At 35.6% G+C, this 16,749-nt stretch overlaps 1 protein-coding gene across 3 annotated transcripts in view; it reads right to left on the reverse strand.

The window, feature by feature from the left end:
- Positions 1 to 13,205, reverse strand: part of rgs18 (regulator of G protein signaling 18) — a 35,154-nt gene extending 21,949 nt beyond the window's left edge. Inside the window, exons 1-4 of one of the 3 annotated variants that reach the window (XM_061930782.2) lie at positions 12,957 to 13,205; positions 6,904 to 6,996; positions 6,730 to 6,791; positions 305 to 471 (exon numbers count right to left, since the gene is read on the reverse strand). In XM_061930782.2, coding sequence (XP_061786766.2) covers positions 305 to 471; positions 6,730 to 6,791; positions 6,904 to 6,996; positions 12,957 to 12,976 — 342 coding nt within the window. In that variant the 5' untranslated portion in view covers positions 12,977 to 13,205. Of the gene's footprint in view, positions 1 to 304; positions 472 to 6,729; positions 6,792 to 6,903; positions 6,997 to 12,285; positions 12,893 to 12,956 lie in introns of those variants that run through there. The other 2 variants (XM_061930779.2, XM_061930778.2) reach the window with 2 other exon arrangements.
- Between the last annotated feature and the right edge of the window lie 3,544 nt (positions 13,206 to 16,749).

Here is a 16,749-nt window from a genome sequence, read left to right on the forward strand (position 1 = left end):
ATCTGAAGGAACATCTAAAAGAACATCTAAAGGAACATCTAAAGGAACATCAAAAGGAACATCTAAAGGAACACCTGAAGGAACATCTAAAGGGACACCTAAAGGAACATCTAAAGGAACATCTTCCAAAAACACAGCTCTCTCTGTCTGACCACTTTTGTCTGAGCTGCATGAAAGTGTGCTTGAAGCCTCTTTGCTTCCAGGTGAGTGAGCCACTAGAACCCTCCCAGAGATACTTTGAGGAACACGCCCGAAATGTTCTCCATCTCCAGGTGACTAGAACATCTTCATGAACGTTCCCTACCTCTTTAGGGGCGTCCGACTCAATAAAAAGAGCGTAGATATGTTTGGCTTTGGACGTCAGCTTCTTGTCCGAGTGCAAGGTGTGGTATTCTTCACACGCCAGCCAGAAGTCCAGGTTCTCCTCACTGAACTCAGTGCGCAGGAAGCGAGAGAAGGTCTCCACCCCGTCTGAAAGCAAGTGCAGCTGGTTACCTGGGCAACACGCCGGAAGGAGAAGAAAGCGTGTGTTCAAAACAAAGTGAAGGATGTGAAAACAACTTCCTCATTTAAAGGTCAGCTGAATGTGCTTCAAGTTCCGTATTTGACACACTCATTCCTCTTCTTCTTCTGCATTCCACAAACATTTGTCATGAAACACTGAAAAGGTGTGCTATTGTTTGTTTAAAGGTGTGCTAGTGTTTGTTTAAAGGTGTGCTATTGTTTGTTTAAAGGTGTGCTATTGTTTGTTTAAAGGTGTGCTATTGTTTGTTTAAAGGTGTGCTAGTGTTTAAAGGTGTGCTATTGTTTGTTTAAAGGTGTGCTATTGCTTGTTTAAAGGTGTGCTATTGTTTGTTTAAAGGTGTGCTATTGTTTGTTTAAAGGTGTGCTATTGTTTGTTTAAAAGTGTGCTATTGTTTGTGTAAAGGTGTGCTATTGTTTGTTTAAAGGTGTGCTATTGTTTGTTTAAAGGTGTGCTATTGTTTGTTTGAAGGTGTGCTATTGTTTGTTTAAAGGTGTGCTAGTGTTTGTTTAAAGGTGTGCCATTGTTTGTTTAAAGGTGTGCTAGTGTTTGTTTAAAGGTGTGCTATTGTTTGTTTAAAGGTGTGCTAGTGTTTGTTTAAAGGTGTGCTATTGTTTGTTTAAAGGTGTGCTAGTGTTTGTTTAAAGGTGTGCTATTGTTTGTGCTACGGTGCCATCTTCTTGGACCACTCCAAAATATACTTCGGGTTTTGTGCCTTGAACCGGAAGTATATCCAGTTTTGTCTACCAATCGTCTATAGCATTTCTGCTCAAAAACATTCTACATTCATCACTCGAAGCAACCGTTTCACAATATAACTAAAACTATGTTTACTTAGTAGTTTCACAATATGACTACAACAATGTTTACTTAGTAGTTTCACAATATGACTACAACAATGTTTACTTAGTAGTTTCACAATATAACTCAAACTGTGTTTACTTAGTAGTTTCAAAATATAACTCAAACTGTGTTTACTTAGTAGTTTCACAATATAACTCAAACTGTGTTTACTTAGTAGTTTCACAATATAACTAAAACTATGTTTACTTAGTAGTTTCACAATGTAACTCACACAATGTTTACTTAGTAGTTTCACAATATGACAAAAACTATGTTTACTTAGTAGTTTCACAAAATAACTAAAACAATGTTTACTTAGTAGTTTCACAATATAACTAAAACTATGTTTACTTAGTAGTTTCACAATATAACTCAAACAATGTTTACTTAGTAGTTTCACAAAATAACTAAAACAATGTTTACTTAGTAGTTTCACAATACAACTAAAACTATGTTTACTTAGTAGTTTCACAATATAACTCAAACAATGTTTACTTAGTAGTTCCACAATATAACTAAAACAATGTTTACTAAGTAGTTTCACAATATAACTAAAACAATGTTTACTTAGTAGTTTCACAAAATAACTAAGACAATGTTTACTTAGTAGTTTCACAATACAACTAAAACTATGTTTACTTAGTAGTTTCACAATATAACTCACACAATGTTTACTTAGTAGTTTCACAATATAACTAAAACTATGTTTACTTAGTAGTTTCACAATATAACTAAACAATGTTTACTTAGTAGTTTCACAATATAACTAAAACAATGCTTACTTAGTAGTTTCACAATATAACTCACACAATGTTTACTTAGTAGTTTCACAATATAACTAAAACTATGTTTACTAAGTAGTTTCACAATATGACTAAAACTATGTTTACTTAGTAGTTTCACGATATAACAAAAACTATGTTTACTTAATAGGTTCACAATATAACTAAAACTATGTTTACTTAGTAGTTTCACAATATAACTCAAACTATGTTTACTTAGTAGTTTCACAAAATGACTAAAACTATGTTTACTTAGTAGTTTCACAATATGACTAAAACTATGTTTACTTAGTAGTTTCACAATATAACTAAAACAATGTTTACTTAGTAGTTTCACAATATAACTAAAACAATGTTTACTTAGTAGTTTCACAACACAACTAAAACTATGTTTACTTAGTAGTTTCACAATATAACTCAAACAATGTTTACTTAGTAGTTCCACAATATAACTAAAACAATGTTTACTAAGTAGTTTCACAAAATAACTAAAACAATGTTTACTTAGTAGTTTCACAATACAACTAAAACAATGTTTACTTAGTAGTTTCACAATATAACTAAAACTATGTTTACTTAGTAGTTTCACAATATAACTCAAACAATGTTTACTTAGTAGTTTCACAATATAACTAAAACAATGTTTACTTAGTAGTTTCACAAAATAACTAAAACTATGTTTACTTAGTAGTTTCACAATATAACTCAAACAATGTTTACTTAGTAGTTTCACAATATAACTCAAACAATGTTTACTTAGTAGTTTCACAATATAACTAAAACAATGTTTACGAAGTAGTTTCACAATATAACTAAAACAATGTTTACTTAGTAGTTTCACAATACAACTAAAACTATGTTTACTTAGTAGTTTCACAATATAACTCACACAATGTTTACTTAGTAGTTTCACAATATAACTAAAACTATGTTTACTTAGTAGTTTCACAATATAACTAAACAATGTTTACTTAGTAGTTTCACAATATAACTAAAACAATGTTTACTTAGTAGTTTCACAATATAACTCAAACAATGTTTACTTAGTAGTTTCACAATATAACTAAAACTATGTTTACTAAGTAGTTTCACAATATGACTAAAACTATGTTTACTTAGTAGTTTCACGATATAACTAAAACTATGTTTACTTAATAGGTTCACAATATAACTAAAACTATGTTTACTTAGTAGTTTCACAATATAACTCAAACTATGTTTACTTAGTAGTTTCACAATATGACTAAAACTATGTTTACTTAGTAGTTTCACAATATGACTAAAACTATGTTTACTTAGTAGTTTCACAATATAACTAAAACAATGTTTACTTAGTAGTTTCACAATATAACTCAAACAATGTTTACTTAGTAGTTTCAAAATATAACTCAAACTGTGTTTACTTAGTAGTTTCACAATATAACTAAAACAATGTTTACTTAGTAGTTTCACAAAATAACTAAAACAATGTTTACTTAGTAGTTTCACAAAATAACTAAAACTATGTTTACTTAGTAGTTTCACAATATAACTAAAACAATGTTTACTTAGTAGTTTCACAAAATAACTAAAACAATGTTTACTTAGTAGTGTTGCCATGCATGTTTGTACGTACCTGCTATCATACTGTGTTCAAGTTAGCATCATTATGCTAACAGGTTTATGAGTGCCTTTGTTAGTATTATTAACTTACAATTGCATTCTTTTTGGTTGTTTCACTTTTGCAAATTCACCAAAACGTCACCGTGGAGTTATTGAGTCTGTTTAGCTGATTGGAGAGCTAGCTAGGAGTTAACTCCTCTTATTGAGTCTGTTTAGCTGATTGGAGAGTTAGCTAGGAGTTAACTCCTCTTATTGAGTCTGTTTAGTTGATTGGAGAGCTAGTTAGGAGTTAACTCCTCTTATTGAGTCTGTTTAGTTGATTGGAGAGCTAGCTAGGAGTTAACTCCTCTTATTGAGTCTGTTTAGTTGATTGGAGAGCTAGTTAGGAGTTAACTCCTCTTATTGAGTCTGTTTAGTTGATTGGAGAGCTAGTTAGGAGTTAACTCCTCTTATTGAGTCTGTTTAGTTGATTGGAGAGCTAGCTAGGAGTTAACTCCTCTTATTGAGTCTGTTTAGTTGATTGGAGAGCTAGTTAGGAGTTAACTCCTCTTATTGAGTCTGTTTAGTTGATTGGAGAGCTAGTTAGGAGTTAACTCCTCTTATTGAGTCTGTTTAGTTGATTGGAGAGCTAGCTAGAAGTTAACTCCTCTTATTGCGTCTGTTTAGCTGATTGGAGAGCTAGCTAGGAGTTAACTCCTCTTATTGAGTCTGTTTAGTTGATTGGAGAGCTAGCTAGGAGTTAACTCCTCTTATTGAGTCTGTTTAGTTGATTGGAGAGCTAGCTAGGAGTTAACAACTCCTCTTATTGAGTTTGTTTAGTTGATTGGAGAGCTAGCTAGGAGTTAACTCCTCTTATTGCGTCTGTTTAGCTGATTGGAGAGCTAGCTAGGAGTTAACTCCTCTTATTGAGTCTGTTTAGCTGATTGGAGAGCTAGCTAGGAGTTAACTCCTCTTATTGAGTCTGTTTAGTTGATTGGAGAGCTAGCTAGGAGTTAACTCCTCTTATTGAGTCTGTTTAGTTGATTGGAGAGCTAGCTAGGAGTTAACTCCTCTTATTGAGTCTGTTTAGTTGATTGGAGAGCTAGCTAGGAGTTAACAACTCCTCTTATTGAGTCTGTTTAGCTGATTGGAGAGCTAGCTAGGAGTTAACTCATCTTATTGAGTCTGTTTAGTTGATTGGAGAGCTAGCTAGGAGTTAACAACTCCTCTTATTGAGTCTGTTTAGTTGATTGGAGAGCTAGCTAGGAGTTAACAACTCCTCTTATTGAGTCTGTTTAGCTGATTGGAGAGCTAGCTAGGAGTTAACTCCTCTTATTGAGTCTGTTTAGTTGATTAAAGAGCTAGCTAGGAGTTAACAACTCCTCTTATTGAGTCTGTTTAGTTGATTGGAGAGCTAGCTAGGAGTTAACTCCTCTTATTGAGTCTGTTTAGTTGATTGGAGAGCTAGCTAGGAGTTAACTCCTCTTATTGAGTCTGTTTAGTTGATTGGAGAGCTAGCTAGGAGTTAACAACTCCTCTCATTGAGTTTGTTTAGTTGATTGGAGAGCTAGCTAGGAGTTAACTCCTCTTATTGAGTCTGTTTAGTTGATTGGAGAGCTAGCTAGGAGTTAACAACTCCTCTTATTGAGTCTGTTTAGTTGATTGGAGAGCTAGCTAGGAGTTAACTCCTCTTATTGCGTCTGTTTAGCTGATTGGAGAGCTAGCTAGGAGTTAACTCCTCTTATTGAGTCTGTTTAGCTGATTGGAGAGCTAGCTAGGAGTTAACTCCTCTTATTGAGTCTGTTTAGTTGATTGGAGAGCTAGCTAGGAGTTAACTCCTCTTATTGAGTCTGTTTAGTTGATTGGAGAGCTAGCTAGGAGTTAACAACTCCTCTTATTGAGTCTGTTTAGTTGATTGAGAGCTAGCTAGGAGTTAACTCCTCTTATTGAGTCTGTTTAGTTGATTGGAGAGCTAGCTAGGAGTTAACTCATCTTATTGAGTCTGTTTAGTTGATTGGAGAGCTAGCTAGGAGTTAACAACTCCTCTTATTGAGTCTGTTTAGCTGATTGGAGAGCTAGCTAGGAGTTAACTCCTCTTATTGAGTCTGTTTAGTTGATTGAGAGCTAGCTAGGAGTTAACTCCTCTTATTGAGTCTGTTTAGTTGATTGGAGAGCTAGCTAGGAGTTAACAACTCCTCTTATTGAGTCTGTTTAGCTGATTGGAGAGCTAGCTAGGAGTTAACTCCTCTTATTGAGTCTGTTTAGTTGATTAAAGAGCTAGCTAGGAGTTAACAACTCCTCTTATTGAGTCTGTTTAGCTGATTGGAGAGCTAGCTAGGAGTTAACTCCTCTTTTTGAGTCTGTTTAGTTGATTGGAGAGCTAGCTAGGAGTTAACTCCTCTTATTGAGTCTGTTTAGTTGATTGGAGAGCTAGCTAGGAGTTAACTCCTCTTATTGAGTCTGTTTAGTTGATTGGAGAGCTAGCTAGGAGTTAACTCCTCTTATTGAGTCTGTTTAGCTGATTGGAGAGCTAGCTAGGAGTTAACTCCTCTTATTGAGTCTATTTAGTTGATTGGAGAGTTATCTTGCGCAGCTAGTGGGTCCATGACGATGACTTCATTGACTAAATAGTTAGTACCTAAAGTCAGGTGTGGCTAATGCACATTTATTTCTTCTCAAAGTTGGTGGGTGCGACTTAAATACCAGTGGTTATGTACGGTAAATAAACAAAAACATTATCCAGGGATGTTTGATCATTTGTTTGCAGTTAAACTTTAATGATATTTTTATTGAATCGCACTCGTTATTGTGGCTCCTCTCACTCGGGAGCACTTTTTCACACTTTCTACGGCGCACAAAGGAGCCATTTTGTGATAATGAGGAAGTTGCAAACATTAAAAACGTGCATTGCGACAAATAAGGCTCTCAATATTTTTTGACGAATACACCGCGGCTGAGCGTGAGCAGTGACCCGGCTTCACCGCCCAGGTTTCAACTGACCTGAGTTCTTCATCAGTTCTTCAAAGGACTCGCTCCATTGCAGAGCCGTCTCTGCTGAAATGCTGAGAAAAGATGGCGGTTAGAGGACCCGGCAGCAAAGTCCTACACGTGTGGACCTCAAAGCTGGGGTCAAATACCAATCATGCTGGTCTAAATGAAATCCCTGGAACTCACGTGCTGGATGGACTCTTTTTGTGCTGGCTGACATTTTCATGGGAGCCAAACCTGGTGAGATTGAGTCGGCTCTTCCTCTCTGTCACTTGATGTCTGCAAACAAAGGAGAACCCGTCACAGTCCCTCAAACAGGGGTCATCATCCGGTGGTCCGGGGGACAACCTCACAGTCCCTTAAACACAGGTCATCATCCGATGGTCCAGGGAACAACCTCACAGTCCATTAAACAGGGGTCATTATCCGTGGCCCAGGGGACAACGTCACAGTCCCTCAAACAGGGGTCATCATCCGGTGGTCCGGGGGTCAACCTCACAGTCCCTTAAACACAGGTCATCATCCGATGGTCCAGGGAACAACCTCACAGTCCCTCAAACAGGGGTCATCATCCGGTGGTCCGGGGGACAACCTCACAGTCCCTTAAACAGAGGTCATCATCCGATGGTCAAGGGAACAACCTCACAGTCCATTAAAAAGGGGTCATTATCCGTGGCCCAGGGGACAACGTCACAGTCCCTTAAACAGGGGTCATCAACCGGTGGCCCGGGGGACAACCTCACAGTCCCTTAAACAGAGGTCATCAACCGGTGGCCCGGGGGACAACATCACAGTCCCTTAAACAGGGGTCATCATCCGGTGGTCCGGGGGACAACCTCACAGTCCATTAAACACGGGTCATTATCCGTGGCCCAGGGGACAACGTCACAGTCCCTTAAACAGGGGTCATTATCCGGTGGTCCGGGGGACAACGTCACAGTCCCTTAAACAGGGGTCATCAACCGGTGACCCGGGGGACAACGTCACAGTCCCTTAAACAGAGGTCATCAACCAGTGGCCCGGGGGACAACCTCACAGTCCCTTAAACAGGGGTCATTATCCGGTGGTCCGGGGGACAACGTCACAGTCCCTTAAACAGGGGTCATTATCCAGTGGTGCGGGGGACAACGTCACAGTCCCTTAAACAGAGGTCATCAACCGGTGGCCCGGGGGACAACGTAACAGTCCCTTAAACAGGGGTCATTATCCGGTGGTCCGGGGGCCAACATCACAGTCCCTTAAACAGGGGTCATTATCCGGTGGTCCGGGGGCCAACGTCACAGTCCCTTAAACAGAGGTCATCAACCGGTGACCCGGGGGACAACGTCACAGTCCCTTAAACAGGGGTCATCATCCGATGGTCCAGGTAACAACCTCACAGTCCCTTTAACAGGGATCATCAACTGGTGGTCCAGGGAACAACCTCACAGTCCCTTTAACAGGGGTCATCAACCGGTGGCCCGGGGGCCAACGTCACAGTCCCTCAAACAGGGGTCATCATCCGGTGGTCCGGGGGACAACCTCACAGTCCCTTAAACAGGGGTCATCAACTGGTGATCCGGGGGACAACCTCACAGTCCCTTTAACAGAGGACATCATCCGGTGGTCCGGGGGACAACGTCACAGTCCCTTAAACAGGGGTCATTATCCAGTGGTGCGGGGGACAACGTCACAGTCCCTTAAACAGAGGTCATCAACCGGTGGCCCGGGGGTCAACGTCACAGTCCCTTAAACAGGGGTCATTATCCGGTGGTCCGGGGGCCAACATCACAGTCCCTTAAACAGGGGTCATTATCCGGTGGTCCGGGGGCCAACGTCACAGTCCCTTAAACAGAGGTCATCAACCGGTGACCCGGGGGACAACGTCACAGTCCCTTAAACAGGGGTCATCATCCGATGGTCCAGGTAACAACCTCACAGTCCCTTTAACAGGGATCATCAACTGGTGGTCCAGGGAACAACCTCACAGTCCCTTTAACAGGGGTCATCAACCGGTGGCCCGGGGGCCAACGTCACAGTCCCTCAAACAGGGGTCATCATCCGGTGGTTCGGGGGACAACCTCACAGTCCCTTAAACAGAGGTCATCATCCGGTGGTCCGGGGGACAACGTCGCAGTCCATTAAACACGGGTCAACCCCCGGTGGCCTGGGGTACAACGTCACAGTCCCTTAAACAGAGGTCATCAACCGGTGGCCCGGGGGACAACGTCACAGTCCCTTAAACAGAGGTCATTATCCGGTGGTCCGGGGGACAACGTCACAGTCCCTTAAACAGAAGCCATTATCCGGTGGTCTGGGGGACAACGTCACAGTTTTTAAACAGGGGTCATTATCCGTGGCCCAGGGGACAACGTCACAGTCCCTTAAACAGAGGTCATCAACCGGTGGCTCGGGTGAAAATCCGGTTTGAGTTCCCAACCTGGGAGGCAAACATCTTTGCAGCAAAGTCCTAGAAACACAACAGTGCTATTGTTTTATAGTTTTTAACCTTGTATATATTATTATTGATATATTGTTATTTACAGATAAACACTGACATTTATTATTGATATATTGTTATTTACAGATAAACACTGACATTTATTATTGATATATTGTTATTTACAGATAAACACTGACATGTATTATTGATGTATTGTTATTTACAGATACATGTTGACATTTGTTATTGATATATTGTTATTCACAGATACACATGGACATTTATTATTGATATATTGTTATTTACAGATAAACACTGACATTTATTATTGATATATTGTTATTTACAGATAAACACTGACATTTATTATTGATATATTGTTATTTACAGATAAACACTGACATGTATTATTGATGTATTGTTATTTACAGATACATGTTGACATTTGTTATTGATATATTGTTATTCACAGATACACATGGACATTTATTATTGATATATTGTTATTTACAGATAAACACTGACATTTATTATTGATATATTGTTATTTACAGATAAACACTGACATTTATTATTGATATATTGTTATTTACAGATAAACACTGACATTTATTATTGATATATTGTTATTTACAGATAAACACTGACATGTATTATTGATGTATTGTTATTTACAGATACATGTTGACATTTGTTATTGATATATTGTTATTCACAGATACACATGGACATTTATTATTGATATATTGTTATTTACAGATAAACACTGACATTTATTATTGATATATTGTTATTTACAGATAAACACTGACATCTATTATTGATATATTGTTATTTACAGATAAACACTGACATGTATTATTGATATATTGTTATTTACAGAGAAACACTGACATTTATTATTGTTATTTACAGAGAAACACTGACATTTATTATTGATGTATTGTTATTTAGAGATAAACACTGACATGCATTATTGATATAATGTTATTTACAGATAAACACTGACATTTATCATTGATATATTGTTATTTACTGATAAACACTGACATTTATTATTGATATATTGTTATTTACAGAAAAACACTGACATGTATTATTGATATATTGTTATTTACAGATAAACACTGACATGTATTATTGATGTATTGTTATTTACAGATACATGTTGACATTTGTTATTGATATATTGTTATTCACAGATACACATGGACATTTATTATTGACATATTGTTATTTACAGATAAACACTGACATTTATTATTGATATATTGTTATTTACAGATAAACACTGACATTTATTATTGATATATTGTTATTTACAGATAAACACTGACATTTATTATTGATATATTGTTATTTACAGATAAACACTGACATTTATTCTTGATATATTGTTATTTACAGATAAACACTGGCATTTATCATTGATATATTGTTATTTACAGATAAACACTGACATTTATTATTGATATATTGTTATTTACAGATAAACACTGACATGTATTATTGATGTATTGTTATTTACAGATAAATGTTGACATTTGTTATTGATATATTGTTATTCACAGATACACATGGACATTTATTATTGATGTATTGTTATTTACAGATAAACACTGACATTTATTCCTGATATATTGTTATTTACAGATAAACACTGACATTTATTATTGATATATTGTTTTTTTTACATATAAACACTGACATTTATTATTGATATATTGTTATTTACATATAAACACTGACATTTATTATTGATATATTGTTATTTACAGATACACACTAACATGTATTATTGATATATTGTTATTTACATACAAACATTGACATTTATTATTGATATATTGTTATTTATAGATAAACACTGACATGTCTTATTGATTTATTGTTATTTACAGATAAACACCGACATTTATTATTGATATATTGTTATTTACAGATAAACACTGACATGTATTAATGATGTATTGTTATTTACAGATAAATGTTGACATTTGTTATTGATATATTGTTATTCACAGATACACATGGACATTTATTATTGATGTATTGTTATTTACAGATAAACACTGACATTTATTCCTGATATATTGTTATTTACAGATAAACACTGACATTTATTATTGATATATTGTTTTTTACATATAAACACTGACATTTATTATTGATATATTGTTATTTACATATAAACACTGACATTTATTATTGATATATTGTTATTTACAGATACACACTAACATGTATAATTAATATATTGTTATTTACATACAAACATTGACATTTATTATTGATATATTGTTATTTACAGATAAACACGGACATTTATTATTGATATATTGTTATTTACAGATAAACACGGACATTTATTATTGATATATTGTTATTTACATATAAACACTGACATTTATTATTGATATATTGTTATTTACAGATACACACTGACATTTATTATTGATATATTGTTATTTACAGATACACACTGACATGTATTATTGATATATTGTTATTTACATACAAACATTGACATTTATTATTGATATATTGTTAGTTATAGAAAAACACTGACATGTCTTATTGATATATTGTTATTTACAGATAACCACTGACATTTATTATTGATATATTGTTATTTACAGATAAACACTGACATTTATTATTGATATATTGTTATTTACAGATAAACACTGACATTTATTATTGATATATTGTTATTTACAGATAAACACGGACATTTATTATTGATATATTGTTAATTACAGCTGAAATGGATCAAAATGAATCACATGACCTTCATCATTTTTCGGACATTTTGGACAGAAAACAGACTTTTTTCAGTACATTTGAATGAATAAATCTTATTATTTTGGATATTATTGATTTGTATACAATTCACTTCCACTTAGTAAAAGACTATTGTTTGTTCTTTTCCATGGCATCAGTGTAGAAATATAAACCACTGTCTTCAACTAGACTCCTGGTGTTCCACAGGGTTCTGTCCTAAGTCCTCTCTTCCAGGGTTTGGACTTTGAGTTCAGTTAAAAAAAACTGGCCTTTGATGAAGGTCCTTAAAAAGTGACCAAATGTCCACTGTGGCCCTGGGCAATACACCAGATAAGACTCAGAGAGAGGGAAGAAGTCCTTACCTTCCTGGACATGTGGCACCCAGAACAAGGTGCTGGACCAGGCCAGCCATGTGAAGGACTCCTCACTGACACAGTTCCAGGTGTTTCCAAGAAAGTACAGAGACACGTCACATGTGCACACCTGAGTCCACCTCCCAGCTGGCCCTACTTTCACGGCACGGCGCAAAAGAACCCAAACCAGAGCAGAGAAACCAGACCAGAGCAGAGAAACCAGACCAAAGCAGAGAACCCAGACCAGAGCAGAGAAGCCAGACCAGAGCAGAGAAACCAGACCAAAGCAGAGAAACCAGATCAAAGCAGAGAACCCAGATCAGAGCAGAGAAGCCAGATCAGACCAGAGCAGAGAAGCCAAACCAGACCAGACCAGAGCAGAGAAGCCAGACCAGAGCAGAGAAACCAAACCAGAGCAGAGAAGCCAAACCAGAGCAGAGAAACCAGACCAAAGCAGAGAAACCAGACCAAAGCAGAGAACCCAGACCAGAGCAGAGAAGCCAGATCAGACCAGAGCAGAGAAGCCAAACCAGAGCAGAGAAGCCAGATCAGACCAGAGCAGAGAAGCCAAACCAGAGCAGAGAAGCCAGACCAGACCAGACCAGACCAGAGCAGAGCAGGAGTAAAGTGGACAGGAGTGTGCAGGTGTGCGTCAAGAAGAAGATGTTTGTCACACCAACCTGCTGCTGTCGGCCTTCATGGTGACTTCCTTCTCCTCCGGCCTTCTCAAAGGCGCTTCCTCCTTCTGTAGAATTGAGGAAACGCCAACACGAGCGTGTCCGTGAGCGTCAGATCGCTCTCCAAATGCTCTTTTCAGTTTTCACTTTAGACGCCACTTCCTGTGGAGGTGTCACAACGTGCGGTGCAGAAAAAGCCCCCGCTCGTCCACTTCCTGTTCTCCACGCACAGCAGACATGTCGTGTCAGAGACTAGGAACAGCAGACATGTCATGTAGGAGACTAGGAATAGAAGACATGTCATGTAGGAGACTAGGAACAGAAGACATGTCATGTAGGAGACTAGGAACAGAAGACATGTCATGTAGGAGACTAGGAACAGAAGACATGTCATGTAGGAGACTAGGAACAGAAGACATGTCATGTAGGAGACTAGGAACAGCAGACATGTCGTGTAGGAGACTAGGAACAGAAGACATGTCATGTAGGAGACTAGGAACAGAAGACATGTCATGTAGGAGACTAGGAACAGCAGACATGTCATGTAGGAGACTAGGAACAGAAGACATGTCATGTAGGAGACTAGGAACAGAAGACATGTCATGTAGGAGACTAGGAACAGCAGACATGTCATGTAGGAGACTAGGAACAGCAGACATGTCGTGTCAGAGACTAGGAACAGCAGACATGTCGTGTCAGAGACTAGGAACAGCAGACATGTCATGTAGGAGACTAGGAACAGAAGACATGTCATGTAGGAGACTAGGAACAGAAGACATGTCATGTAGGAGACTAGGAACAGCAGACATGTCATGTAGGAGACTAGGAACATAAGACATGTCATGTAGGAGACTAGGAACAGCAGACATGTCATGTAGGAGACTAGGAACAGCAGACATGTCATGTAGGAGACTAGGAACAGAAGACATGTAATGTAGGAGACTAGGAACAGAAGACATGTCATGTAGGAGACTAGGAACAGCAGACATGTCGTGTCAGAGACTAGGAACAGCAGACATGACGTGTAGGAGACTAGGAACAGAAGACATGTCATGTAAGAGACTAGGAACAGAAGACATGTCATGTAGGAGACTAGGAACAGAAGACATGTCATGTAGGAGACTAGGAACAGAAGACATGTCATGTAGGAGACTAGGAATAGAAGACATGTTGTGTAGGAGACTAGGAACAGCAGACATGTCATGTAGAAGACTAGGAACAGAAGACATGTCATGTAGGAGACTAGGAACAGAAGACATGTCATGTAGGAGACTAGGAACAGCAGACATGTCATGTAGGAGACTAGGAACAGAAGACATGTCATGTAGGAGACTAGGAACAGCAGACATGTCATGTAGGAGACTAGGAACAGAAGACATGTCATGTAGGAGACTAGGAACAGAAGACATGTCATGTAGGAGACTAGGAACAGCAGACATGTCATGTAGGAGACTAGGAACAGAAGACATGTCATGTAGGAGACTAGGAACAGCAGACATGTCGTGTCAGAGACTAGGAACAGAAGACTGATATTGTGCCAGCTTTGTGTTAAAGGTGACTTAGTGTATTATTATTCATTATTAGTATTATAGGTGACTAAGTATATATGATTAATTATTAGTATTATAGGTGACTAAGTATATTATTATTCATTATTAGTATTATAGGTAACTAAGTATATATTGATAATGATTAGTGTTATAGGTGACTAAGTGTATTATTATTCATTATTAGTATTATACGTGACTAAGTTTATTATTATTCATTGTTAGTATTATAGGTGACTAAGTATATTATTATTCATTATTAGTATTATAGGTGACTAAGTATATATTATTCATTATTAGTATTATAGGTGACTAAGTGCATTATTATTCATTATTAGTATTATAGGTGACTAAGTATATTATTATTCATTATTAGTATTATAGGTGACTAAGTATATATTATTCATTATTAGTATTATAGGTGACTAAGTGCATTATTATTCATTATTAGTATTATAGGTGACTAAGTATATTATTATTCATTATTAGTATTATAGGTGACTAAGTATATATTATTCATTATTAGTATTATAGGTGACTAAGTATATTATTATTCATTATTAGTATTATAGGTGACTAAGTGCATTATTATTCATTATTAGTATTATAGGTGACTAAGTATATATTATTCATTGTTAGTATTATAGGTGACTAAGTATATTATTATTCATTATTAGTATTATAGGTGACTAAGTTTATTATAATTCATTATTAGTATTATAGGTGACTAAGTTTATTATAATTCATTATTAGTATTATAGGTGACTAAGTATATTATTATTCATTATTAGTATTATAGGTGACTAAGTATATATTATTCATTATTAGTATTATAGGTGACTAAGTATATTATTATTCATTATTAGTATGAGGTGGTGACTTGTCCAGGGTGTACACTGCCTTCTGCCCGATTGTAGCTGAGATAGGCTCCAGCGCCCCCCGCCACCCTGAAGGAAATAAGCGGTAGAAAATGGATGGATGGATGGATAGTATTATAGGTGACTACGTATATATTATTAATTATTAGTATTATAGGTGACTAAGTGTATTATTATTCATTATTAGTATTATAGGTGACTAAGTATATATGTTTCTATATTAGTATTATAGGTGACTAAGTATATATGATTAATTATTAGTATTATAGGTGACTAAGTGTATTATTAATCATTATTATTATTATAGGTGACTAAGTATATATTATTCATTGTTAGTATTATAGGTGACATATATATTATTATTCATTATTAGTATTATAGGTGACTAAGTATATATTATTCATTATTAGTATTATAGGTGACTAAGTATATTATTATTCATTATTAGTATTATAGGTGACTAAGTATATATGATTAATTATTAGTATTGTAGGTGACTAAGTGTATTATTAATCATTATTATTATTATTATTATAGGTGACTAAGTATATATTATTATTAGTATTATATATGACTAAGTATATATGATTAATTATTAGTATTATAGGTGACTAAGTATATATTATTAATTATTAGTATTATAGGTGACTAAGTGTATTATTATTCATTATTAGTATTATAGGTGACTAAGTATATATTATCAGTAGTATTATAGATGACTAAGTATATATTATTAATTATTAGTATTATAGGTGACTAAGTATATATTATTAATTATTAGTATTATAGGTGACTAAGTGTATTATTATTAATTATTAGTATTATAGGTGACTAAGTATATATTATTCATTATTAGTATTATAGGTGACTTAGTATATATTATTAATTATTAGTATTATAGGTGACTAAGTATATTATTATTTATTATTAGTATTATAGGTGACTTAATATATATTTATATTTTTTATTACATTTGTATTTATTTTTTACCATGCAAAAATAGAATAAAAGTGTACTAAAACGAATGTGTAAATAAATAAGAATATTCATGTTCAGTTAAACATTTAATAATGTTTATTATTATTGTTGTTGTTGTATTTTTTCAAAGGAATACATTTATAAGTTAGTATTCATTTAAAATAATTTTTTCTTATTAAATAAAAAACATTTTATTAATACATTTTGACTCTTGTTTTTTACCATGCAAAAATAGAATAAAAATAGTAATAAAATGTAATAAATCTGATTAATTCAGGAGTTGAAGCAATAACTGAGTAGAAAGACGTGAAAAGACTTCCTTTTGAAACACAAATACATTTCTTGGTGCACGTGATGACGCGTGAACGTCAGCTTGACCACATATTGATTACA

The sequence above is a fragment of the Nerophis lumbriciformis genome, linkage group LG37, assembly GCF_033978685.3.
Source record: "Nerophis lumbriciformis linkage group LG37, RoL_Nlum_v2.1, whole genome shotgun sequence".
Taxonomy (NCBI): domain Eukaryota; kingdom Metazoa; phylum Chordata; class Actinopteri; order Syngnathiformes; family Syngnathidae; genus Nerophis; species Nerophis lumbriciformis.